This window comes from Sphaeramia orbicularis, chromosome 18 (assembly GCF_902148855.1).
Source record: "Sphaeramia orbicularis chromosome 18, fSphaOr1.1, whole genome shotgun sequence".
Lineage (NCBI taxonomy): Eukaryota > Metazoa > Chordata > Actinopteri > Kurtiformes > Apogonidae > Sphaeramia > Sphaeramia orbicularis.
The window spans coordinates 13,410,049-13,437,198 of NC_043974.1; the positions used below are offsets into that span (position 1 = coordinate 13,410,049).

The 27,150-nt window shown below is 36.1% G+C and overlaps 1 protein-coding gene across 3 annotated transcripts; it reads right to left on the bottom strand.

The window, feature by feature from the left end:
• Positions 1 to 1,448: 1,448 nt before the first annotated feature.
• LOC115438886 (uncharacterized) lies at positions 1,449 to 27,150 on the bottom strand. Of its 3 annotated transcripts, none has more exons than XM_030162765.1 (34): positions 27,025 to 27,150; positions 26,870 to 26,926; positions 25,163 to 25,228; positions 21,556 to 21,618; positions 21,374 to 21,421; positions 20,167 to 20,190; positions 20,004 to 20,057; positions 18,819 to 19,922; positions 18,608 to 18,718; positions 18,404 to 18,517; positions 18,219 to 18,281; positions 17,359 to 17,418; positions 16,825 to 16,860; positions 16,689 to 16,751; positions 16,553 to 16,603; positions 16,406 to 16,474; positions 15,271 to 15,342; positions 15,069 to 15,185; positions 14,874 to 14,927; positions 14,526 to 14,594; positions 13,781 to 13,846; positions 13,632 to 13,685; positions 13,473 to 13,532; positions 11,401 to 11,460; positions 11,061 to 11,174; positions 10,132 to 10,248; positions 9,944 to 10,048; positions 9,814 to 9,858; positions 9,631 to 9,705; positions 7,465 to 7,533; positions 7,301 to 7,340; positions 7,141 to 7,198; positions 5,210 to 5,555; positions 1,449 to 2,648 (listed from the first exon to the last, which is right to left on the bottom strand). In XM_030162765.1, exons 1-34 carry the CDS (start codon positions 27,043 to 27,045, stop codon positions 2,244 to 2,246), a joined length of 3,930 nt encoding a protein of 1,309 aa, XP_030018625.1. In that variant the 5' UTR covers positions 27,046 to 27,150; the 3' UTR covers positions 1,449 to 2,243. The 3 variants fall into 3 exon arrangements, with proteins under 3 accessions (XP_030018625.1, XP_030018624.1, XP_030018626.1); XM_030162764.1 differs by having other exon boundaries at positions 18,219 to 18,284; XM_030162766.1 differs by lacking the exon at positions 20,167 to 20,190 and having other exon boundaries at positions 18,219 to 18,284.

Sequence of the window (27,150 nt, forward strand, 5' to 3'; positions counted from 1 at the left end):
ATCAAGACAATTATTTAATGTAAAAAAACAAAACAAAACAAAAAAACAAAAAAAACAACATAAATATTTGCTTTCCTGGGTCTCAGGAGGATGTGGTAGATCTTGATGTTAGACTTTTTCAATTATGTCACATAAATGTATATAATACAGGCATTTATTATTTGTTGTTTTTGAATACGTTTTACTATATTATATATAAAAGAAAAGTGTGAAAATCTAATGTTGCCATTAAAATGTTCCTCCAAATCTGTCCTTAACCTCAAGTTTTCTCTTTAACTAGCATTAAATTTAATGACTTATTTGGTCCATCTGAGTAGTGAAAATAGTATAAGTGATTCATGTTCAAAAGAAACATTATTCTTTCTTTCTTTCTTTCTTTCTTTCTTTCTTTCTGTCTGTCTGTCTGTCTGTCTGTCTGTCTGTCTGTCTGTCTGTCTGTCTGTCTGTCTGTCTATCTATCTATGACACACACACACACACACACACACACATACATACAGCACTTAATGAATGTATTAGTGCACCCTCCAATATAAGGTTTATGCCACTACTGCCCTAAATGAACAGCACTGGTAATTACCAAAATATTTTTTATGATTCTCTAATCGTTAAGACACCAGTATGTGGAAACTCTTTGTATTTTTTTTTGAACAGGAAAAAAATAGTAAAGTATATTATTATTTCTTGATTAAGATATGGAATTATAGATATTTACTTGCAGTTCTGAATGAGATAATTAAAGTGGTTGAATGTTCTGCTTGATTCATTTCTGACTTCCCAGAGAAGCCCAGTGAGTCAGTTCTATTTTCAGAATAAAAAGGTGAATTCAGTTTGAAATTCCCTCATTTCTGTTCAAAAATGGTAACACATTAACAGCTGACTAAAGATTAAAGAGTCCACATTAAAGTACTTCAAGATGCCCACTGGTCTGAGACAAGATCCAGATCCAAGTCAGTGCTTTGGTCAGGGGCAGGGAATGCGAATATATCAATCACAGGTGTTGATGTAGATCAAACCCACTCACATATGGGCAGAACATGAAAACACCAATCAGAAGGGTCCATTCCAGAGAACCTGCAGGTAGAGTACAACTCCAGGGATTCAAACTAATACACATGAATGGATGCAGCTGTTTATACCAGATAGGCTACAGGCGGCTTTATGCCTTAACGTGTCCATTCCACCAAATGTCAGAAATAATGCACCATATAAATCTGATGAAAACACTTCAGTCTAGACAGTCAGAAACTGCAGACCCTGCACGCTGTTAGGGGGCAGTATGGAACTAATAACAAAGGTGAAGAAGTCATTAAGAAAAAAAAAAACCTAGAATCCAAATCCTGATCGTCTGTTAAAACAAGGTACAGACCTAATGTTTGTGAACATTTCAGGCTGAAATGTGCATTTTGAGTTGAAGACTCAAAGGGTAATGAATATTGAGAAATATATCATCATTTGATGCATTTATTCCATTATTTCATGACTCACTGTGGATAGTTTCAGACAGAGGTGGTGTTCATTAACATATGAAGATGATAAATACATTTATATCTGACAAATAATACATCATTTACACTTGTATTTCAATATATTTTCCATATATTTGTGTTTTTAGTTAACATGTTTAATCATACATACAGCAGGTGTATCTGTTCTGAATACAGTATACATGAGTCACTAATACGCATTTTGTTCTCTAGTATTTTCTTTTATTTTCTGCTTGTATACTACAGGTCTCACCTGTAAAAATAACCTTTTTTGAGAATTGCCTGAGGCCAAAATGTGTACACACATTTGCAAAGAGCCTTTATTCACCAACTTAGGGTTAGGTTTAAATATCTGCATATTCAGCAAAAGGTCTTTACAGGAATGTAATGTTTCTGTTAAAATAATGGAATAACATTATGGTACACTGAGGAAATAAAGATCAGGAATTTTATTAAATTGTAACAATAACAGAAAATCATCTGTCCCCATTTTATTTATTTATTTTTTAGACCTAAATAGTATATTAGAGGCACATACTGGTTAAATTAACTCATTTGGACTTTGACATGAGTCTATACATATGCACACATGTACATTTACATAAAAGCAGCGTTTAAGGAACAAGTGTCACCTGTTGTGATACAGACACAGGGTCATTCATTGCTTTATGTCAGTTCTTATTTAGGCCAGCAGAGGGCGCTGTCGCTCTTTCAGGAATTGAAAGGGTAGTGTACAGTAGTTCAGAGGACTACAGTTCATATGGTTCCTGTAGCGTCCTGTAGTTCCTCTCTGATGGCGTTCAGTTCCACTATCCCATCATTGAGCAGAGTGGCCACCTGCTTGATCTGACCCACCATCTCTTTCTTGCAGCCTTTCTTCAGCTCCCTGGAGTCTTTGGTGAAGTACTTGTCCATGCCTGTGAAAAGCCCCTGGACCGCAGACACTGTTCCGTCCACAACCTCTGTGGCTCTCATCACCGGCGAGTCCACCAGGCTGATCATCTGGACGGCTCTGCGGATTTCCCAGTCCTCGGAGTAGTGCTGCGTTCCAGACCTGAGGAAAGGATGGCCGCGGAGCTTGTACAGGCCGGTGTTGATGAAGTGGAGGATCTTTGCAATGTCCAAAAGGTGAACCTCATACTCCTCTAGAACCACCTCCACCTGGAAAGAACAGGGACACATGGTGGTACTAGGGTAGACACCGGAAAAAGCACTGATGAGTTTACTCATACTTAACCCTTTAAACCCTGAGCCTAAAATGGTCCGCCTGGATTTTTTGTTCTAATTTGACAATAAAAAGGTTTGAAAATATTTCATTTTTCCAGAGCACCTTTTTCCAGATCTTTCAAAACCCAGCAATCATTTACAATTTACTACATGTTACAATTCTGCTAAAACGACTTCTTCTCCAGCTTCTAGTACAGGTGTGGGTGAAATTACCATAACGACCCAATAAAACCTATAAAGCGCAATGTCTCAGGTTTCGGAAACAGTTGGAATTTTTCCAATTGCACAAACAGTGAAAGAATTACAGCCATCCAAACTGCACATGTGCAGGGTGTGTCAATGATGACACAGCAGGTTTTAAAGAGTTAAATGGAAGTGTAGTTTATGACCCCGATGGTCAGTTTGGAACATGATTCCACCTCAGGATTCCTGGTTCGGTACAAATCTATTGTAAACTTATTGTTAATTGCTGGGCCATTCCATCCTTAGCTCTTTCTTCCCTTTGTTGGTATGTGCTTGTTGTTGTTAACCATGTTGGTATGTTCCACTTCCATTATCATTGTTGGTATGTGATTACTGTTGAAATATATTGTATTATAAGTTATGCAGACTATCATTTAGATAGTAAGTGTAATATACTTCAGTTTTCCTCATCTGTTTTCTATCTGTTATTTACATTATTAGGACTCTAAACAGATGTAACTTTATCATTAAGGAAGCAAAAGTAATGTGTTATGTTTATATAAATGTGAGATGGGCGTGGGATTTAAGAAGTTTTCTTCTTCCCACTCACGTACACATACATATTGAATTTATTTTGTTATTACTAGTGTACATGGCAATTACTATTTTGTCTTGATCATCTTTATTTATTAATGTATTTGCTCAGATATTAGTTGCTTGTACACAAAAATGTTTATTTTTCTTCTTCTCAGAACAAATGAATGAATGAATGAATGAATGAAATGAATGAAATCAAACCTTCAGATCCAGTTGTTCAGAACTTCTGAACCAATAAAGATCCAATGTTACTTTTGCAGCAATTTCTAAATGATTTTTACTTTCTATTTAACCTTCCTAAAGTGATTTATCACTTTTTAACATAATACTATCCTCTGTATTTAGCCTTTTTTCAGTCAAAATCAGGTATTTTCCAATATTAAACGCTAAAAGCTCGGATCAAAGTTGAGGCCTATTATATCAAACACAGAAAACTGAGGAAAAGTGACTTTTTCAGTAAAATATTTCATTAACTGAACATAAACCAAGTGTTTCCATCCACTCTCATTGATCCAACTCCATGGGTTTTACAAGTGAATCAATGTTAACTATGGAGCCTCTGAACGTCCAAATGGGTCATATCTGATGACCATGAAAAGATGACAGTGTATTTTACCTGAATTATTCCCATGTATTGTTACAATTAACATTTGCTGTAGGATCTAAAAACATGTATTTATGAATTATGTATATTCACTTGTTTGTGGGTCAGCTGAGAGGCCTGACTGCTTTAATGGAAAATGAAACAGGAAGGTGGTTGTATCGTTTCTGTCATTTATAGTGGTCCATATTTAGTGATATTCAAAGACTGTTTCTCAGTCATGAGGATCTGATCAAATGATGCTTTGAAGAAATAGCACAAAAGTTAAATGGATTACCTGATCTTTGACAAAACCACATAACACAATGCAAAAATTACACTGATGATATTAACAATCAAGGGTGTCAAAATCATTTTAGTTTAGGTTCCACATACAGACCAATGTGATGTCAATTAAAATAATAACATAATAACCTATAAATGACGACAACTACAAATTTTCTTCTTGAAAAATTATGGGAAAAAATGTAAGTGAATAAATAACATTACACTATGAAAATATTTACATTTACAAACTATCTTTTCACACTAAAAGGCAAATAAATATATAATAAAAATAAATATGAATCACCTGAAATGCGTGATTTTAACAATATTCCACCTGTTATTAAATGTTTTGTGCATTTATAGATCCACTGTGATCTGTTAATTGTATTAATAATAAGCTGAGACGAGATATTGTATAAATTAGTTATTTTATTCTTCTAACTAAATGTTTAACATTGTATGTAATTTGCATGTATAAATAATAAGTTGAGGCATAATATTGATAAAATCACACTAATTTTTATAATGAAATTTCAGTTCTTTCAGGTTATTCACATCTTTTTTGTAAAATGTAAATATTTTCATAATTTAATGGGAGGGTTTCTACTAAAACAAAGAGAAAAACTTGCGGTTGTCATTATTTATAGGTTATTGTCATTCATTTACTGGTTCAGCCCATTTCAGATCAAACTGGGCTAATTGCGGCTCCTGAACCAAAATGAGTTTGACACCCTGGACATAATCTAGATCATTTTGTTCCAGATTCAATTTATACATGACTGGGTCCTAAAGCCACGTGTTCCTTCTGTTTAAAGGAGGTGTGCATACACTGTAAAACTGTGTTTACCTTCTTCCGGTCGTGCATGTTGTTGACGTTGTCAGAGATGGCTGCTGAGGCTGAAGTGATCCCACCCGCCGTTGCCACGCCCACACCGACGGCCGTAACTATAAGAGAGGCTCCGAAGGTGAATGGCGCCAGAGCGAGGCCGGTGATGGCTGCCACGCCGCCCACAGCGGTGGTGGTGCCGCCAGTGATACCGGCGATCTTGGCCTTCTGGTGGAAGGTGCTAATGTCGTCTGCGATGGCGTGGAGTGAAATGATGTACTGCCAGAGGACCTCTGCTCGCTCGGTGAAAACCTTGTTGAAGACACGTAGGCCGCGATGTACTTTGTCAGCCAGAATGGAGAAGGACCTGGAAGATGATGTTTAGAAGACAAAGAAACAATAATATGAAAATGTGTTTAGATTCTATTGTTAAAAGGAAGCAAAAAAACTGTTTTTCACATTGATGGAAGTGAAAAGTTAATCCCTTATTACTGTATCAAAGTACATATTTTGTGGACTTTTGAGTATTTTTAATATTACGTTTCAGCTTTAAACATGTATTTATTGATTTTTTTTTCTTTTAACCAAGACAAGAAGTTACAAACGACAAGGCACATAGAGAGTAAATATGTAAATAAAAATACAAAAAACAGACGCAACAAAGAATTAACTAATAATAATATTTTTAAAAAATCCCCGATCAAATAAATAAAAGCATATATCAATTTGTGTCATCAATCCAGCCATCAACAAGTATATTATTATTACCAAGAAAATTGTAGGAAACTAGCGGCATTGTACCCGTGGTGCCATTGTACGATAGCACGATAAGTAGAACTTGTCTGTCACCACTATCCATTTGTAAACTACCATTTAATCATGCATTGTGCAGGTAATAATTTGAGCCAACATGTGAGGCATGAAGAGAAGAGCATGTATTTGTTTGGCCTGTCAAGCATGATTAAATTCATGCAGCGGTAGTGAACTGCAGCCTTCACATTGTAGAATGGTCTGCTAGCAGTAGAAATTTCATGAACGGCAGCATAACCACTTCCGAAAATTGAGTATGGCGGCAGGGACGAAGAATTCAAAGTAGAGAGGCTAAAAATCGCCCAGCATACCTCACAACATTTAAATACGGACATAAAATTGTGCCTAGTAGATAGTCAGGTAATGTCTCTATTCATTTGGTGAGTTTGGCGGCAATCGGGCCTGTGAAAGCTGAGGATACAAACGCCCTCCTGTGCTGCAACATCGATGGGACACAGAACATGTATTATATAGTGGGATGGCCCATATTTGCCAAAACTTGCCAAGTTTGTTCTTTGTATTATCTTTTCTTATCTTTTCCAGAGCAAGATAAAAACTCCTTCCATCAGTACTAGGGGTGTCAGATTTCCAATTTGGTGTTTTACTTTTCTACAATTTAAACTGCAGAGTAAAAAAAGTTGGCAAAGGACAAGATGAAATGGCACAGAAATTATATAAAGTGAGAAAAAACAAACAAAAAAAAAAAACTAGACCTAAAGGGAAAGTTGAATGAATCTGAATCCAAATCTGGAAAATATTAAAGCTGCACATAAAGTAAACCCTTGTCAACATTTAAGAAACCAACTCAAGCTCAATGACAGTGACTTTATACAGTGTATATTTGTACAAATGTGGTGAGTTTTGGAGGTAGTTTTTCTACACATCTAACCATTGTAATATATCTTAGTTGGTTCATCAGGTACTGGTAGCATGTGTTAATGGTTTTCATTTGTGTAAGTCTGGTGGTTAACTCATAGGGTGCTTATTAAAGTGTCAGCTGAAGGTATAGTAGTTTAGCCTGAGTAAAATGTATCTGTTATTTTTTTTACATCTTTAACTGCCTTCTACAAGAAGAACTTACAGTTAAAGTAGACTGATGGTGTATCGTCAATATGTGTAAAAACAAAAACAAACAGACATACTTGGACTCATCCTCTTTCATGACTATTTCTTCATCGTCTGACGGTAACTCATCCCATTCTGAAAAACAAACAGGAGGTTTTATAGTGTGATGTTTGTTGTTTTCCCACTCTTTGTTTCTATTGTCTGAATGTGTTTACTGTACATCAGACAGTGACTCACGTTCCACAGTGTACCACCACTCCATCAAACTGTCAGTGTCCTGTGACGATAGAAAAACACACGCAAGAGTAATGTGCATATAGATCCATGTTAACCTTTGGTTTGTGCTACACACTTTCAATATTCATCTTATTTGACGGTGTGTTTTTTCAACAGGAGCCTACCCCTTCCTCGTCCTCATCTTCCAAGCCGTCCACAACACGCCCGTCCTTCTGAGCGGCCAGCCACTCAGCCTGAATGGGACCGAAGTGATGGATGTCACAAAAACAACAGGGCATCATGTCATTGTCTGTGCTGTGTACTTCACTATACTCACACAGATTCGTCATCAAACTTGAGGATTACTTTTTCCCAGCCCTGTGTTTAGGTCAAGGTTTATGTATGCGTGTTGGTGTGTTGGCTACTATGAGTAGCATGTTGCAGAACCGGTGCACTCACATGTTAAAGGAATGTGTCCAATCAGATAACTGAGCCAAGAGGAAAAGAACATTTCATAACAGTATCTCAACTGTCAGTTGTACTCATTAATCTAAAACGTTAAAAGATAATAAACTTTGTCCTGTGTCTGGTATTTTTAAGTTGCAAGAAAATGATTTACTTTTTAAAAGTAGCCAGATAATTAAGACAAGATACTATCTCTCTTCAAAGGAGTGATATTTTGCTTTTTTAAATAAATTATGCATTTTAAAACATTTCCCTGTGGTCTACAGAAACTGTAAATCCTCTGCTTGGGTCTGAATTCTTCATTAATTCAACTCCACAGGTTCAACTTCAACCCTATTTCTGAGTAATGACACCAGAGAGGTTGTTTTGAGCGCTGGCTCTTTAAATGCAAATGAGCCACTTCATGCCCCACCCCCTCCAGGTTGTTGACCATGCTGTCTGTCCTGTTCAGCCACTCGTGTTCATTAATACAACAAACAACTGAACATTTTAGGTAAGTGACTCAAAGTTTGGACATATTTTCAGTTTTTACTACAACCGCTGGTGCTGGCAAACAATTATGTCGTACTCGGAGAAATGTTCGTCTGAAGTCTTGGCCTTACATATGCAAACGTCACGTCATAACTAGTTATAAACAACAAATTCAGTAGGAATTGAAACAGCTTGTAGAAATCCACTCTATTTTTGCCGGAATCAATATAAAGATAGTTTTGCAGCACCTGGAGGGTTCAAATTCAAACTTTTTGAACTATTAAGGTCCAAATACACGAACAAATGAACCAAAGACTAATACAAGTGGGTTTAGAAAAATATCACTCCTGTAAGCATAGTGCTCAATCTGTGTACAGAAGTAATAAATCAGTCAGCTCTGACTCAGTGAAACATTCCACAAAGACACAAAACCAGTCCGGTTAAACAATGTGTCCTGAAGGGAAGGGAGGATGAAGACCAGATGAACGCTAAAACTGGATTATAAATATATCAGACAATCCAAGCAAAACAGTTCAATGTCCATTCAACACTTGCACTGCAATTCAATCAATTTTGAAAACACAGATTCTTTTAATACATTGGCATTTTTGAATTACCCAAATTTCGAACCACTTGTAAATGTTTTTGTGTGTCTGTATGTGGAATGAAACTTTGGAACAGTCTGGACATCCAACACAAGCACAAAAATATCCACCGATTTAAAATGTTACATAAACATATGGTCTGGTCCCAGTATAAAGATAGAGGGTCCTAATACTGATGTTACATCAATAGTCTGTCTTAAATGTTAATGTGTGCTTGTTGTTCCTCATTTAGTTGACATGTGTTGTCCCTTACCTTCTGGTATCGTTCTTACCATTGGTGGTATGTGCTGTTCTTTACCATTAGTGGTATTGTAGTTTTGTTTTGTTTGTTTTTTTTCTTACCATTGTTGGTCTGTAATTATTGCTGTTCTTTAACACTTGTGGTATTGTAGTTTTTGTTTTTTTAAACCATTGTTGGTATGTAATTATTATAAAGTAAGTTGATGGTTAACTGTTACCCATGGTAACACCACCAGGAATGTACTTTGTTTCTATTTTTTTTTTTTTTTTTTTTTTTTACACACATTTTGGTTATATAATGTAAATACTGTCGAATGAGTTAATTCCACTTGGGTATAGGCCTATTTTGTTCATTGTTCTGGCTTAAAGTCTAAGGACAGGAGTGAATATTTAAACCATAATTATGTTAAGTTATTTGATGATGAGAATGGGGGTGGGATTAAAGAAGTTTTTCTTCTTCCCACTCCTTTTCGAGTGTAGCTGAATGATTTGGAATTTTGAATTTGCATGTATTCTGTAAATGCTCGAAATAAACAAACAAATGAAATTTTTAGAAATGTGAGTACTAACCCTCGCAGCCTCTGACATGTAATCACTAGATGTTGCTCCTGGTGGATCTTCACACTCCAGATCCATGGTTTTCCTCTGGCAAGAAGGAAAAGCAATCAACACCGAGCGGCTACATCTCTGCTTTTAAAGATGTGACATCGATAAAAGAGAAATCAATTCTCACTGAAATGAGCTGGACTTTACCTTGACTTTAAGCTTTTTCAGGACTTTTAGTTTCGAGGACTTTTTCTGAAAATAAAAATGTTTAATCATTGTTTCGTTTTAAACAACCTGAGTAAAGCTGTAGAAGTTCAGATCAGAGGGCAGAAGTTACCGGTTTGCAGATGTCAAGTTCATCTTGATCCGTGTCATACATGTCCATGGGGCTCACAGAATATTTTCCTTTCGGAGTCCTTTCATCCTCTGCAAATACATCCTCCTGCCAAAAGCACAGCAGACATAAAGCCAAAAATGACAGTAAACTAAGAAACACTTCTGCTGTGGATAATGCACTGGACATACACTGGATGTCTGCTGGAGTGTGGTGTGGTCCAATCTGATCTGATCAGTCTGTGCACTGGAGTTGGAACTTGTTTTCGGTTTACGTGGAGGAACAGGAGGTTTGTGTTTAGGATTTTTCTGACAGAAGAGACAAAACGGTATGCGATGAGTCAATCTTCACACAGAAAACACAGAGCATTTCATATTATGCCCCAAAAACTGACATAGAAAATGTTATACTAATGCTAATGCGGTAGTGATGTACAAGGCAAACAATAATCTTCTCCCTCCTTACATCCAGGAGATGTTTGAATGTAAGAAAAGTCAGTATAGCCTCAGAAGAACCAGCATTTTTAAAAAAGCAAAGGCAAGAGCAAATAAAAAAAAATGTAGATGTATTTCTGTTAGATTGGTTAATCTTTGGAATGGCCAAGAAGATCAATTCAAACATTCTAAAACAATTAAAACTTTTAAAAAGATGTACAAGTTAACTGTTGTTCAAAGACATAGAGCTCAGGATTGACTAAAGAAAATACTTGTTTGAAAGACTGGGATTAATATTGGTAATTGAGATAAGGACAAGATTTACCTGAATTAAATTAAATATGTATTCTCTTCTGTTGTATATTTAGCAATGATGACATTGAAATTTTTTTGTTTGTTTTCACGTGGAAACATTGTGTTAAGTGTAAACAGGGTTAGGCAAAATAAGTCTGTACTTCAGCCTTAACCCTTTCGTTCGCATTGTATATAGAACAATGGATATGTTGTTTTTTTGTTTGTTGTTTGAAATGATTGACGACCAAATAAACTACTGCTACTACTAATTTATGTATCAAAGTGTCTTGACTCCTTTTCTCTCGAGCAGACAAGTTACATGGTATTTATATTTTAGAAAGTAGTAAAATTTCAGCCTATTTACTTAAAAACTGATGACAAAAGGAAGTTACCGGTTTGCAGTCTCCCATTCCACACATCTCTTCATCATCATCATCATTATCATCATCTAAACCAGCAAAGGACTGGTGTGTTTTCTTCAAATCCTCATCATCCACAAAATCAGCCTGAAAACACATCAAATGTCAAATGTTACAATGAAAATTACAAGGAAACGCTTTATGTACAGAGAAAAAAAATAGATAATATAGATTTCCAATGTCACAGCAGGAAATAATAAAAAATGGTAATAATAATAATAAAAAAACATAATAAAAATAAAATAAATAAAATAATAATAGTAAATTTAAAAAAAATAATAAAAATATTTTAGAAGAATGTCACAATTGATACCTGATTTGCTGACTGAAGACTGAGGTCTATCTTTTCCTCTACATCATCAGATCCATCATACTGAGAACAGTAACAGACAGTAAAACATATCATTAGCCTCTTAGCATAACTGCCTCAGTCAGATTTTTTTCAGGTCATAGCCAGTGATACAAAATGAAGAAGCAGTCTTAGGAAAGTAAAGTTATGCAGACATTACAGTTTGACCAAAAATATGATTTCTGTTCTAATGATATGTTTTTACAGTGAGCCTGTTTACATCCACACTAAATCTCTGATCAATATCTGATTTCTGGAGTTGTCAGATTTTTTAAGTGATCATGTAAACAGGATCATCTGATATAACAGCAGTAACCTGATTATGAGAAATCGGATTAATATACCTGGATTTCTCTCCAATACTCTGATGTCTTCCTGCATACAGGTTAATCTGATTTATTTTGTTCTTTTACATCTGTGCATGTGTAAATACAGTTAAAATCGTAGAAAAAAGAAGTTATGTAGTCAAACGTGAGTGAGAGACAAAAGGAATCTTGATTCTTCCATCGCTATGTAAATACGTACTCTGAAAGAAATCTGATAATGGACTGGAGCGTCTAAACCAGGGTTGATCGATCATCACATTTCTTAAGTGCATGGAAATATGTCAGATCTGATTATTACAATTATCTGATTACTCCAAGTTATCCGACTTTTATGGTCATGTAAACAGGCTAGTTGACGTGGAAAACAACACGTACAGGGACAGAGGATATAACAAGTTAAGAAAATCGCACCATTTTTAGTGGTGATTTAAAGGAGTGATATTTAACTTGTTTAAAAAAATGGAATTATGCATTTTCAAACATTTCCCTGTGGTCTACATAAACTGTAAATGCTCTGCTTGGGTCTGAATTCTTCATTAATTCAACTCCACAGGTCCATCTTCAACCCTATTTCTGAGTAATGACACCAGAAAGGTGGTTTTGAGCGCTGGCCCTTTAAATGCAAATGAGCCACTTCAGGCCCCACCCCCTCCAGGTTGTTGGCTGTGCTGCTCTGTCCCATTCAACCAACAACTGAACATTTTAGGTAATCGACTCGAAGTTTGGAAATATTTTCAGTTTTTACTACAACCGCTGCTGCTGACAAACAATTATGGCAAACTCGGAGAAATATTCGTCGGAAGTCTTGACCTTATATGTGCAAATGTCGTGATGTCACTAGTTATAGATGAAACAAATTAAGCAGGAATTAAAACAGGTTGTAGAAGTCCACTCGATTGTTGCCATAATTCATATAAAGATAGTTTTGCAGCACTTGGAGGGTTCAAATTCAAACTTCTTGAACTATTATGGTCCCGAAATACACAAATAAATGTACCAAAGACTAATAAAAGTGGGTTTAACAAAATATGACCCCTTTAAACTCAAGGATGAACTGAAACATGGCAGCCAAAAGCCAGAGGCTAAGTTTTATTCTTGGATAAATTTAAAATCACTAAAGACTCCCTTATTAAGTGTTTGTTGTTGCACTGTATCTTATTACTTGAAAATAGAGCTGCACAATATATCGATTGAGCATCAAAATTGCGATGTACATGTGCGCAATAGTCACATCACAGGTCCTGCAATGTAGGAGGCAAATGAACTCAACATATTCTCATCTAATTTCAAGGGAACCTGACACACACTGCATGCCGCGATCGACCAATCACAATCATTTTTTGAAATCAGTTTGGAGTTAGTCGCTGGTAACAACATTGGAAAATGAGCAACGAACAAGAGAAAATCACTGTAAATGAAGACTTGGTGCCAAAAAGAAAAGCAACGTCAGTTATCTGGAATTATTTTAGCTACAAGAAGGATGATATTGAAACACGTGTTCTGTCTCGATAGTGCCTTCCACCTGTCGCCACAACAAGAGGTAACACAACTAATTAGTTTGACCATTAATGTCATTTAGCTATTATATATTCCTGAATATTTTTTCATATCGCAATATATATCACAGGGTTAAAAGAAATTGCAATGTCGTTTTTTTTCCCCAATATCGTGCAGCCCTACTTGAAAATCAACGAAACGTGATCATTTTACCTGCCATTTGTTCCGAGGTGTGTAACCATGTGCACCCATTATTTCCTCTGGAGATTTCTCCTGTGGGGTAAAAACAACATTAGAACAACGCACGGACACGCTCATACCACACATACTGTTCACTCAGAACACGTATGCTGTGTAACATACTAGTCATACCTTTGAACCTTTGCGCAGTGCATGTCCATACGCTCCTTTTGGTTCCTCTTGGGGCTGTAGAAAAGTGTTCCAAGTGATCCACACGCATCAAGCATAACAATATATATGGTATAATTGTGAAACTTAAAACAATGGAGCAGAAGTAATACCTTCTTTACGGAGATGGTGAATCCTCTATGTGGTACAAACTTTATACTCAGCTTCTTTTTTTTCTTCTGGAAAAAAAAGTGTTGAAATATTTACAATTCTGTTTTTAAAAGCTCTAAAATACAAAGAACTATAATGTACTGAGTTTAAGGAGCATTTGAATTGCTTAGACCAGTGTTTTTCAACCTTGGGGTTGCCTGGAATTTCTAGTAATTGATAAAAAAAAAACCCAAAAAAACCTACTAATAAAAAAATATGTGGTGAGTTGAGAGAGACAATCCCAATCCATAAAAGACTGAAGCACTGTGGTACTGTTTTTCTGTCAAATGTTCATTGTGGTCAGTTTCAGATGCTGCAGCTCTTTCATAATTCATAGTTTGAGTTCTTGTTTGTTCAGTATTAATTCTCAGCCTTGTAAATCCAAGCTGGACTGACTGTACATATCCTGACCAAGGAAAATCAAATTCTCACTTTGTGCAGTAATTTACACCTGGCTTTTCTGCCTCCATCCATAATAATATACATTATATAGACTAAATGTCATCTAAAACTAACACTTATTTGCAACATTGTATAGCAAACTATTACATGATCAAAAACAAATTAATTTTAGACATCACCAGGAATTTGTGATGTTAAAATGGGGTCATGAACCACTGGCTTAGACCAAACTGTAAAGGGTTTTCTAATGACACACCACATTATTGGATTCATTAATCTTACTTTGGAACAAAAGGAAAAACATACGGTTTCAGTGTAGTCGTTGTCTTCACCTCCTTCCTCTTCCACACCAGAACTGTCATCCAATACTGTGCCCTGTTTTAAATTATACACTGCTTCAAAATCTATGTCATGTTAAACCTTTTAGGATCAAAACACATAAAATTAGCTTACTTCCAACATTGTATTTATAGATAAAGTTGTTGAACATTAACACAGGGACATGAACTTGTGTAAAATGCAATTTGGGAGAATTTTAACCATTATAATAAAAAAAGAACCTTTGAAAAAAGCATTTGCTCATTCAGTTCGTTTAATAACTTAAGCTTTAGTTTGTTTTCTCTCCACGGTGACGTGTGACTGCAGCTGTTTTACCTCCGACCACCGTCGTATGGAGTCTTTCTTGCTTTTCTTACTAAAGTCACCATCCTAATAGTGTCAAAAAGAGACAGTCATAACAGCTGTGACGATAATATATCACAGTTTTGTGCATGTTTAAGTTGATTTATTAAGGTGAAACGATCATCAGTGCTCATAAAAATCATACACTCAGGCTGTAGATGTTTTTACCTTAGAGTCTTGAGGTAAATGTCCGTTCATGTGTTTTCCCTCTGGGACAGAAGAAGTGGTGGATGCTCTTCGAAGCAGCCTGGTGACTTTGGTGACATGAGTTTTCAGGACATTTTTCTGGAAACAGCAAGGATATTATTACTTTTATCGAATTTTTTTACTCCTCTTGATTGAACATATGGTTAAATGATTTATAACCAACTTTGTGGTCCATCCCATTTTGCTCTCCATCTTCATTCTCTCCCGGTGATGTGTGTATATCAGAAAGGTAGTCCTGAAAAATAACAGCAGGAATTAGTTTTGATCTTCCAATCTTTACATTTCTTGCACAAGCGATTCCTTTGCATTACATCAGAACCCATCATTAAGCTAACTCACATGCATTAAAGGAGTAATATTTTGCTTTTTTAAAATGGAATTGTGCATTTTAAAACATTTTCCTGTGGTCTACATAAACTGTAAATGCTCTGCTTGGGTCTGAATTCTTCATTAATTCAACTCCAAAGGTCCATTTTTTTTTCTTTCTTTTTTTTTAATTGATTTATTTGGAATATGGAAATGATACGAGCTTCCTGATTGCCACTAATTGACTTCTTTGCACAACCTAATATAGAAATGAAAATTCAAGGAAGCATAAAATAATAATACACACAAAAAAGAAAAAGAAAAAAAGTCATATTTGAAAAGGAGTGAGAAGAAGCATATCTTATTAGCTCTCACCCCTTTGTCGTCAACCCTATTTCTGAGTAATGACGACTGACCGACAGATAGATACTTTATTGATCCTGAGGGATATTCAACAAAAGGTTGTTTTGAGCGCTGGCCCTTTAAATACAAATGAGCCACTTCAGGCCCCGCCTCCTCCAGGTTGTTGGCTGTGCTGCTCTGTCCTGTTCAACCACCAACTGAACAGTTCAGGTAATGGGCTCGAAGTTTGGACATATTTTCAGTGTGGACTACAACCGCTGCTGCTGACAAACAATTATGTCATACTTGTAAAAATGTTCGTCGGAAGTCTTGACCTTGTATGCGCAAATGTTTTGACATAACTAGCTATAAAACATAACAAATTAATCAGGAATTGAAACAGGTTGTAGAAATCCACTCGATTTTTGCCAAAATGAATATAAAGATAGTTTTGCAGCACCTGGAGGGTTCAAATTCAAACTTTATAAACTATTAGAGTCCAAATACTCAAACAAATGAACCAAAGAATAATAAAAGTGGGTTTAGCAAAATATGACCCCTTTCAATATAAAATACATGTTCATTTATAGCTCTAATGTGCTGTTTGCTGACTACATTTACGGACTAGATTCACATTTCCCCACTGTTACCTTTGATGATTTACGTGGAAAGGGTAGCGTCCTGCTCTTCCCCTCTGTTGTGTCATCAGGAAACTTATCCTACGAAGTGAAAATAGTAATATTACAATGACAAACATATACAATTAAAGCTGTGAAGATGCAGCATTTTTTAATTACCTTTGATCCTCTTCTGGAAACCATGGAAACTCTAAACTTCTTGTCCCTTTTCTGTATAAAATAAACACTTATACTGAGTATAAAGCCACATGTTGGAATATAATGATAACACATTTTCAATTTTTTAAAATCATGCCTTGCTTTGACTTCCAGGGCCCTCCTGTTCTTCACCACTTCCACCATCAGAGTCTACCTTGACCTGACAGAGAGTGTTAGACTTTTTATCTGTTCTCAACACACAATAGCAACAAGAGGAATGGATGGTTTCTTACCTTCAGAGATTCCCGCCGAAGTCTTAAGGCTCCAGACTTGGAAAAAAAGACGACCAAAATTCATTTAAAAAAAATCATGGGAAGGAATGCTTCTAGGACTCAAAAAAGAGTTAGTTTGAGGTGCTCTTTGGAAAAGAGATTCATAAAGTAGATAACAAACAGGAAGGAAACTCCGAGACACTCTCTTAAAGCATTAAAACGCCTTTATTTTCACTGCATGGTCATGTGTAATAGCCAAACAAAAAAAATATATATATATAAAAAAAAGGAAAGCTTGAAGCCGAAATGCACTTAAGTGTTTTTTAAGGTCTACGATGAAGGCTTTTTTTTTTTTCCTCTCTCCATTTACGATGAAGACATTTTAATGCTTTAAGAAGAGTGCCTTGGAGTTTTCTTTCTGTTTGTTGTCAACCAAAATTCATTATTTTATCACCTGAAATGTCTGATACTGCTTAGAGTTTGAGACAGTATGTTTGCATTTCAGGAATGAAGTAAATAAGGCGTACAAATGAAAGTTTAACAAGGTTTTCTTACTGGTTTGAAGTCAGGACTAAGCTCAGGACTGTCCTCAGGCCAGTCTTCAACACACTTTTCCTGTTGTAATATGATCAAAAACTAATCATTTACGGTGAAACACAACAGGTGAATATGATGCACATATGACATCTTCATTTTTACAATGCACACTGTCATGACATTTGCAGAGAACATGTGCTTCTAATGTAAAAACTCATTTTCCTTTTTCAGACCCGTCTTTCCTGCAACACTAGACTTATGCTAAACATGACGATTAAGCTTCACAGTGGGTGAAGCTCCAAGAACAACACATTATGCTTCATTACTGTAGATAAAATATCCTAAATCAATATTTTCAGGTGAAACTTTATGATACAGGAAATTTTAACATAATTACCTCCATAATGTTGTTGGTGATGGGGGGGGTATGGGGGTGACTGATCTGCCCTGGCGGAGGTCTGCACTCTCTGAGTGTTTTTCTAGTTTGTTTGTTTGTTTGTCAGCAAGATAGCTCAAAAAGCTATGGACAGATGTTGATGAAGTGACCAGGAAATGTTGATACTGGCACAAGGAACAAATTATTACATTTTGGTGGTGGGGGGGGGGGGGCAGATTTTTTGTTTGTTTGTTTGTCTGTTAGTAAGATAACTCAAAAAGTTATGGAAGGATTTTGATGACATTTTCAGGAAATCTTGATACTGGCACAAGGAATAATTGATTATATTTTAGTGGGTGGGTGGGGGTGGGGGGACTGATCTACCTTGGTGGAGTTCTGCGCTCTCCGAGTGCTTTTCTAGTTTATGTTGCTTCCTGGTTGATGTGAGTATACTAATCATTTTATTCTCAATATTTCATCTTTGTTCTGTTCTGAAACACACCTGCCCAAGAAGGAGGATGTCCTCAAAGACAACATAGTTCTCAGGTTCCACAGGTTTAACGTGCTGCTAAAGAGAAAGATGATCAGAAAACATTAATGTCTTATTTACAATGGAGTTCAACACATAAAATGTTGCTTGAAAACTATGACTGAGGGATTTGGATGCATCTTAAACAGCACGTGTACCTGAGGTTTCGGTCTGCGGCGAATACCTGGGAGTGGTTTGAAGGCTGGTTTAGAAGGCAGTTTAGGAAGAGCTGGTTTAGGAGGTGGTTTTGGCACAACTGGTTCTGGGTCAATCTAAACACAGTTCAGAGACGAGCCTCATTAACAGCTCAGCAGGTTAAACAGAGAAATTACATACAAAAAATGTTAAAGTGTCTGATGTACAGGCATTGCAGGCTGCGGTGGCTTTTCTGGTGGAGGTGGTTTCTCTGGCTTCAGTGCCCTGGGTGGTCTAGTTCGGGGGAGAGGTTTAGGGGGTCGCTTGAAGGTGTGCACCTGAACATTTGAACATTAAAAAAAAAAAAAAGTTACTGAAAATCCTTTTTTTTCTGAGTAGCATTTTAAAGTACATGTAAAAGAAGTCAGATCTACATACATGAGTCATTTCAGTTGGAGACGGACTGGGGGGCGCAGACAGACCTGAGGCCTGGCTGAAGGGAGTCGGCTGAAGAATGTTGTGCTTGGGTCCCTCAGCAGCTGTTATCCAAGCTGCAGAAGTCTGGATGTTTGAATGAGAGCCTAACGGTTCTGGTTCCAGAGGATCCAGTGATTCATCGGCTGCAGAAGACAGCTGCAGGTCCAGGTTATTTTCTGCTGCAATGTTGAGTGGAGATGCAGAGTGTGTGGCCTTAGTGTCTGGTGTTGTCTTTAATATGCCATTGCTTTTAGTCCATGATGGAAGAGGCTGAAAGATGTCTGCAGCTGAAATATCTCCGAAAGGGTCAGATTGTTTTGGGGGAGTGTCACCGAACGGGTCATCCACACTGGATACGTCTTGGAATAAATTCCTTGTGATTGGACTTGGAAATGGATCCACTGTGTTTGTGGATGAAGTAGAGAATATGTTGAGCTTTTCATTAGAATATGTTCCAAAAATATCCATTTCTGGTTTGCCTTCCCTGATGTCAAAGAGTTCTTTGTTTTTACTTGAAACAGATTGAAATAAATCTGCGTCCTTGGTTGTGTCATTATAAAATGGGTTTCCCACTGTTGGCTGCAAAGACTGGAACACATTATCTCCTTCACTTAGAGATTTGAAGGGATCCACAAAAACACTAAAAGGTTTATCAACCTCATCAGCATGTGTAGCACGGAGTAACTCCTCTGTTTTAGCAGGATGGAAAGGATTCCCTACTTGCTCCTTGAGCTGGTCGGTGGTTGTTGAGAGGTTTTGTGGCTGAAAAGGCTGAAGTAGGTCTGGTGAGTTCAGGGTCACATCTCGGAAACGTCCATTTGAGGATTCATTGTGAGGCAATGCTGATGCCTGGAAGATGTCTGGGATAGGATTATGAGTAAGCTCTGGGTAGAGGTCTTTCGGGGGCTCAAAATGTGATGTTTGATTTTCTACAATGTCCACATCCCATTCAGCATCCATGGGTGAACTTTGAAATTCAGGTGGTGGGAGGAAGAGGGTATTAAAACTCATTTCCTCTGAAGGTTTCCTCCCTGCGTCCTGCAAGTACCCTTTACTGCCAGATTCCTGAAGTAAAACACATGGTCGTTAGGGAAAGGGTGAGCAGGTAAAGGTCAAGGTGTAAAAACAATGCTTTATTACACTTACCAAATAATATGAATAGAAGGGATTCATTCTGTCCAACGTCCCAGAGACTTCATTCTGATGAACAAAACCAGAAAAGTGAGACAGAAGAGGAAGATGTGTTGAATGTCTCCTGGACTGTTGACAGATTTCACAACCAGAGTCAAGTGAGCAGCTAAAAACATACCTTAGGCATTTCCTGCTCTCCATTCTGTAGAATCAGAGTGCGACACAATGAATATTACATATAAATAAACACATGACTTCATTTTTTTTTTTAAATCATCTTTTTGGCTGTAGGTTCTATAAAGCAATATAATATAAAGTAGCCCATACTGTGATATCATGTCATTTTGATTTGCTTGGTTTCAGTGACAATGTTATAAAACTGAAAACATAATAATATGCCTGTGCAATTAGAAGATCGCAAAATGCAGCATAATAAAAGTATTCCAAGACATCCAAAATGAACGCTGCTTCTTCTGTTGTTTTTCTTAAAGTTTATGTAGGTTTTTTTTAATGCTGGCTTATCTTTCTATTATTGTCCTAAAACACACACATTAATAATTTGTGCATTTTCCTTCCTAATAAAGCAAACTGTCTTAAAATATCTATCATAAATCACAATATAGTGCACAATAACTGATGTTTGACTAACTTGTGTAGCCCCTATGATAACTAAGCCGGATCATCGGCAGTTTTTGTTGCCTCATTAGTCGCTTTTCCATTCAACATCTGCGTAAAACTTTACCAATATTTACTAAATGTCGAAAAAACAAGTGCGTAATGTCGGTTTTTCCGTTAAATCACAAATGCGGTGATTTGTTTATTTATTATCACGAGATGACACGAGAAGTCATTCCATAAACATGGCGACGGATGTAACCATGGTGTTGATTTACAGATATATTCATTATTATTATATATTACCCCTCTATCTCGTACTCAGTTAAAAAATGATCGGGTTTCATGGTGTGTCCACACATACGGCGACATGTTTCTTCTTCGCTTGTTGTAACGTACATCAACATCTGTTTTTTTAATTCACCTGACTCTAGTTGTGAAAAAAGGTCTTTCCATTGCAGTTTTGCGTGATATACCATTTGTGCTACACCTGAAAAACCACCTCTTGCCAGCACAAAAACTTTTAATCGATAAATGAGACTTTTGGTGAAATTGTTTTTTTTCATTAGGTATTTTTTTATGCGCAAGTTATATTTGCGCAATGTGAGAATCAATGGAAAAGCGAGTATTGTTGAGCAACATTTAATTTTAGAATTCGACATGACAACAAACCCCATTTGTGTGGCAACTCACACTCTTCACATTGCAGACATGTCATGATAAAAATCTTCAAGGAACAAAAGAAGAGAAAGGGTGTGTTTGTATATAACCTGTGCTGCAGCAACAGGAAGATGGCTATCTTCTGTTTCCAGCCCATTCTGAGGACAAAGAAGCTTTCATTACATATAAACATACAGCTTAAAAACGATTGATATACTGTCAGACTAATGTGTGGTTTCTTCTTTTTGCATCATGTTAAATGTATGATTCACCTGCAGATGTTTGACCTCACCTGTTTTAGATGTAGCTCCTGCTTATCCATCACATCTGTAGCAGCAGCTGAGACATGACCAACCTGTGGAGCAAAGGTTAATGATAATGACAAAGCATATTTATGAAGAAAAGCGTGGGAAGTCACACCTCGCCCTCCACCGCATTCATTCCAAAACAACATGTAATGACAGTCACGAGTTACTTTGAAAAAAATGTAAACAAAAATGTGACAACAATCCTGGGCGCTGAAAAGATACAGACAGCACTGACATGTCACTTTTCATTGGTTTTACTGGAATGAAAGCTGCAGTTATCACCGATCCGTAAGATGGTTATACAGAGATGAACCAGTGACGCTTTTAACCCTTTCGTGCATAGTGGTCACTACAGTGGACAGCTATTCTACAGCTGTTCTCTTGTATATTCATGGATTTTGTTGTTTTAGTTCCATATCAGCCAACACAGTGGACGCCTATGCATCATCCCATACATTGTAATTCATACCATTATTGTAACTTTGCTGTTTTTGATAAACCTGATCTGCAGTAACATGTTTGAGTGTAAATCAATTGCTTATTGTTAATAGACTGTAATTAACTATTTTTCTTAAACAAAAAGGGTTTTCTTTGCATATTATCTCCATAAAGTGAGTAATAACTAATATTAGAGTATGTTAAAATGTGACAAAACATCAGATTAGCAGCATTAAAAAAAATTATTTCATACTTTTCACACAGTGTATCAGTAAATAAAATGAAAATTAAATGCATGATGTCCAGCTGAGTGGACATTTGCAACTCCATGAAAAATAGGTTCATAAAAAAATTGTCGATCACATTGTTTTTTTCATGCCTAAAGAGGAATAAAAACACTCAGGAAAAATAACTTGATTAGGGTCAAAAAACGGTATTCAAATCTCTCTGAAGGGACATTTTAGAGACAATTTGACCCACATTTTTATTTTTAAATTCATTTGTGCTTTAGTTGTTCCATAAGGGATTATCCAAAACAAGGAGCTGCTTTATATTGAAATAAATGTTGGAATGACAATCAATTAAAGTTCGCTCTCTGATGGGACATTACTGTATTTTGCCACATTAAGGTTCTCATAATTCATGCATGAAAGTTTTAAAGTACAATAAAGTACATGTTCTCCTTATTCACTCACCAGCTGATAGGCCATGAGCTACTGTGAAGACACTGTGTCTGTCGTCTTCATTCAAACATCTTCTCTGACAAAACTACTTGTTACATCCATTTCACTTCCTTTCAGACAGTGTCTTCAAAGTTTCTTCACAGTTTTGAGAAATTTAGATTTTTGAATTCTTGGCAGATTTTTGAAATATTAAAAATCTGCCTTTACTTATAATGGACAATATTTTTATGACTTATACATTCACAACACTGCACCTGAGTCACTTTCACACCTGTATGTATATAGCAGTGTTTTTCAGCCTTGGAGACATGGGGTCGCCTGAAATTTCTAGTAATTAATAAAAATGAAAACTTACTAATAAAAAACATATGGTGAGTTGACAGAGACAATCCCAATCCATAAAAGACATGACAAACTGTGAAGTTGAAACTGAAGCACTGTGGTACTGTTTATCTGTCAAATGTTCATTGTGGTCAGTTTCAGATGCTGCAGCTCTTTCATAATTCATGGTTTGAGTTCTTGTTTGTTCAGTATTTAACCCTTTCATGCACGAATTATGAGAACCTTAACCAAATTTTTTCCTGAGTATTTTTATTCCTCTTTAGGCATGAAAAAAACAATGCGATTGAAAATTTTCTTCTGAGAAAAAAACAAAACAAAACATAAATAAATAATATATACACACACACACACTCACACACACACACACACACATATACATACATATATACACACACATATACACAAATAATTTAAACAATTTTAAAAATAAATAATAAAAAAATAATGAGAAAAAAAAAAAATTATGAACCTATTTTTCATGAAGTTGCAAAAATGTCCACTCAGCTGGACATCACACATTTAATTTTTGATGCACAGAAACATGTATTTTCTGATAAATTGTGTGAAAACCATGGGGAGGGCTTGTGATTCTGGGGGTTTATGCTCAGGAGAGATCTACATAATGTTACCAATTCATGTCAGAAAAGATATGTAGTATCTTAAAACTTTAATAAGGCTGTGTGTTAAAAAAACAAAACAAAAAAAACAAAAACAAAACATGAATACACAAGAGAACAGCTGTAGAATAGCTGTCCACTGTAGTGACCAGTATGCATGAAAGGGTTAATTGTCAGTCTTGTAAATCCAAGCTGGACTGACTGTACATATCCTGACCAAGGAAAATCAAATTCTCACTACACTTGGCTTTTCTGCCTCCGTCCATAATAAAACACATTATATAGACTAAATGTCATCTAAAATTAATGTTTATTTGCAACATAGTATATCAAACTATTACATGATCAAAAACAAATTCATTTTAGCAAAAAAATGTCTGTGTTTTGAATGTCCCGAGGTTGCCAGAAATGTGTGATGTTAAAATGGGGTCACGAGCCAAAAAACATTAGGAACCACTGGTATATAGTGTATATTTATATTTAAATATGCTTCCATTTCCTGTAGATTTGTACATATGCAAATCTTGTATTTTTTCTGCTTTATTAGTGTATTCTACTTACACTGCCTGGCCAAAAAAAAGTCGCACATGCAATATTTGACTCTACCACCTTTGGTTTTAATTACAGGATACATTCACTGTCACATCTTTTTCGCCACATAATGCTCATGTAGTGTCACAATAAGGTTCATAATATTTTTTTCCATTCATAGTTGCACTAACTGATGATGGAGAATCGAACCGCTGCATCAAGTCTTCATCACATCCTACATTAGAATCTGGACTTTATGGAGGCTAAACCATGTATGGAAAGGATGTCTCATTCTCCCTGAACCATTCTGTCACAAACCTGATGATCCTGATCAATCCTGGCATTGTCCACGCTTTTTGACATTAGAGACATGAGAGGACACTTACTGCAGTTAGAGTTAAATAACCTGTTACAGCTGAAACATTATTAAACACTACAGGACTTACCCATGGAAGGATGTGAACTATTTGCTTAGTTAAATCCAGTGAATGTCTCCTGTAATGTAATGTAACCAAAGGTGGTGCAGTGGAATAATGCATGCATGATTTGATTTTTTTTTTTTTTTTTTTTTTTGGCCGGGCAGTATATATTATTTAGCGCTTTTAACTTTTCACACTTACTTTTTTTTTTTGCTTTTTAGCTAGTGTTGTTGTATGCAACTGAGCTATTGTGACCAAGTAATTTCCCTTGTGGATCAATAAAGTTTGTCTAGGTCTGATCCATATAGTTACTATTGATTGCTTATGTCATATATGGACTTTGATTGAATTAGCTGAGTTCTCCTCCAGTGAAAGTACCACCCACTTCTATTGGGAGATTGATCTCCTCCATCAAGACCACAGGACTCTAACACAGACACAGAACCTGACAATCTCGCAAATTCAACTTGTTATTGATTCTTGATAGAACACGCCGGTGAGATAAAAGGATATTGGTTGGATTTTTAGTCTTAAAGAGGAGAAAGAAGGGTCGGGATTTACCTCATACTGGTTGTGGAAAGGGCTGTGGGAAACTCTCCTCAACATATTCTGCAAGGTAACGATACTCTGCCAAGAAGATATGCAGAAAATCATCATGTGGTCATACTTTTTGGAAAGAAATGCACACTTTTCACTGGTACAGGTGTTGCAACAAAACTAAAACAGTTGGCAGCAAAGTTAAACTTCATGCATAATGTGATTTTTAGCAACTAGTTTACAAGTATTTCCATTAAACTACATCTTGTTCCACATCAAGTATGATATTCAGGATACTGTTTTTCATCCTGAAGCACACTTACATGTGAAACTTGAACACATTTAAATTCAGATTTTGGTTATTTGCTTTTTAATAAGTTCACAACAAAACCTTTCGGTGAGTCCATTTATTTGTGAGGCACTTTCCTTTTAGATATATCGGCTAAAATTTACTTAGGGGGTCAAATGAGTGGCCATTTTTGTCAAAAAAAAAGTTGTAAGAAATGCATAGAACTGTGTTGAAATAATGCTAATACATTTGTGCACAGACTACTGATATTATTTGACAGTGGAAGCTATATTTTCAGGAATATTGGATTTTGAATAGCTCGTGTATGTGAAAACTTTTGCTGGTGGACGGACGTGACATTACCCATGATGATCTGGTCAGTACCAGTATTTTTTTAGTAATAAACTTATATACTTACTATTGCTAATTCTCCTCTTATTTATAAATGTTAGTAGTGTGGATCTAAAACAATAACAGCTGACACAAAAACACAAAATGTGGCAGTGGACGGATGTGACATGGTTGTTACGGATCCCATCATACTGATGCTCGGCAGCCATGTCACCGTTTACACTAATGATCCCTGTGCAAAAACTAGGATCAGAATTATTTATTGTATAGTTTATCATCATACTAAAGGGTAAATAACAATATAGAATTGTTATTTCTTTATAAAAATGCTTATTATTAGAAAACTGTTGATTTAAAAAGTGACGTGTGACATTCTTAATGTATGTATTGGCGTAACATAAGCAGGATGGATCAGCACCATACTCCATATTGCAACCTGTAAAAATAAAACATGTGATATGTAGGATAGAATCTTGTAAGAAAAATTGGGGAATCTAAAAAAATAGAATATTTGTTTTTCAGATAAATTCAGTTCAAATATAACTTGGCCATTTGTAACATGAAAATATAGCATTAATTGTGATGAAATTGGACATTTTTGAGCTGAAAACATAGTTCATATGACCATCAACATGTTGAACAGAACTGAAATCCTGTAAATTTGCATAACTTGCATTTACCAACACAAAGTTCCTTTGGGGATTCACTTAGATTGATTTCTTATGCACAAAGACATAAATAAGACCTCTAAGCAAATTTTAGCCGATATGTAAAAACATGTTCCCTGCATGAGCTGCAAATCCAAGTAAATGTGGTTGACGCCAAATCACAGTGTAATGACAGATGTTCTGTTCTCTGTGCTTTCATGTTGTTGTTGTTGTTGTTGTTGTTGTTGTTGCTGTTGTTGTGCAGAGCCATCAGTCACGCGCAATGACAGAGACATTAAGAACAGCTGACATCATTGTGACATGTCGTCTTTACCATCCACTGACGCACTTCTAAAGCCTGTCCTGGACTGACTGGAAAAAAATGTTCAATAAGAAACTAAAAACGCAGATTTAACCCAGTCTAAACAGTATAAAGTGACTCACAGGTCGTCTTTCTGCGGATACAGCTTCTGTTTCTCCGCTGTTCTCCACTTCGTTCCCCTGTTTTAACATTTTAGAAGTTATGCACAAACTTTTTTTTTTTTTTTTTTTTTACAACTTTTCCGAGCTTTTTAATTCAGAAACAATGTAAGTCTTACCGTAGTTGTTTCTCCCATCATTATCAGAACAGCTGTTTCAGTATTTTAGTCATAAATCCACTCTTCTGCGAGTTTTCTACTGCATCACTGCGCGCGTGAGGTTGACAGGTGCTGCGTCAGTAATTA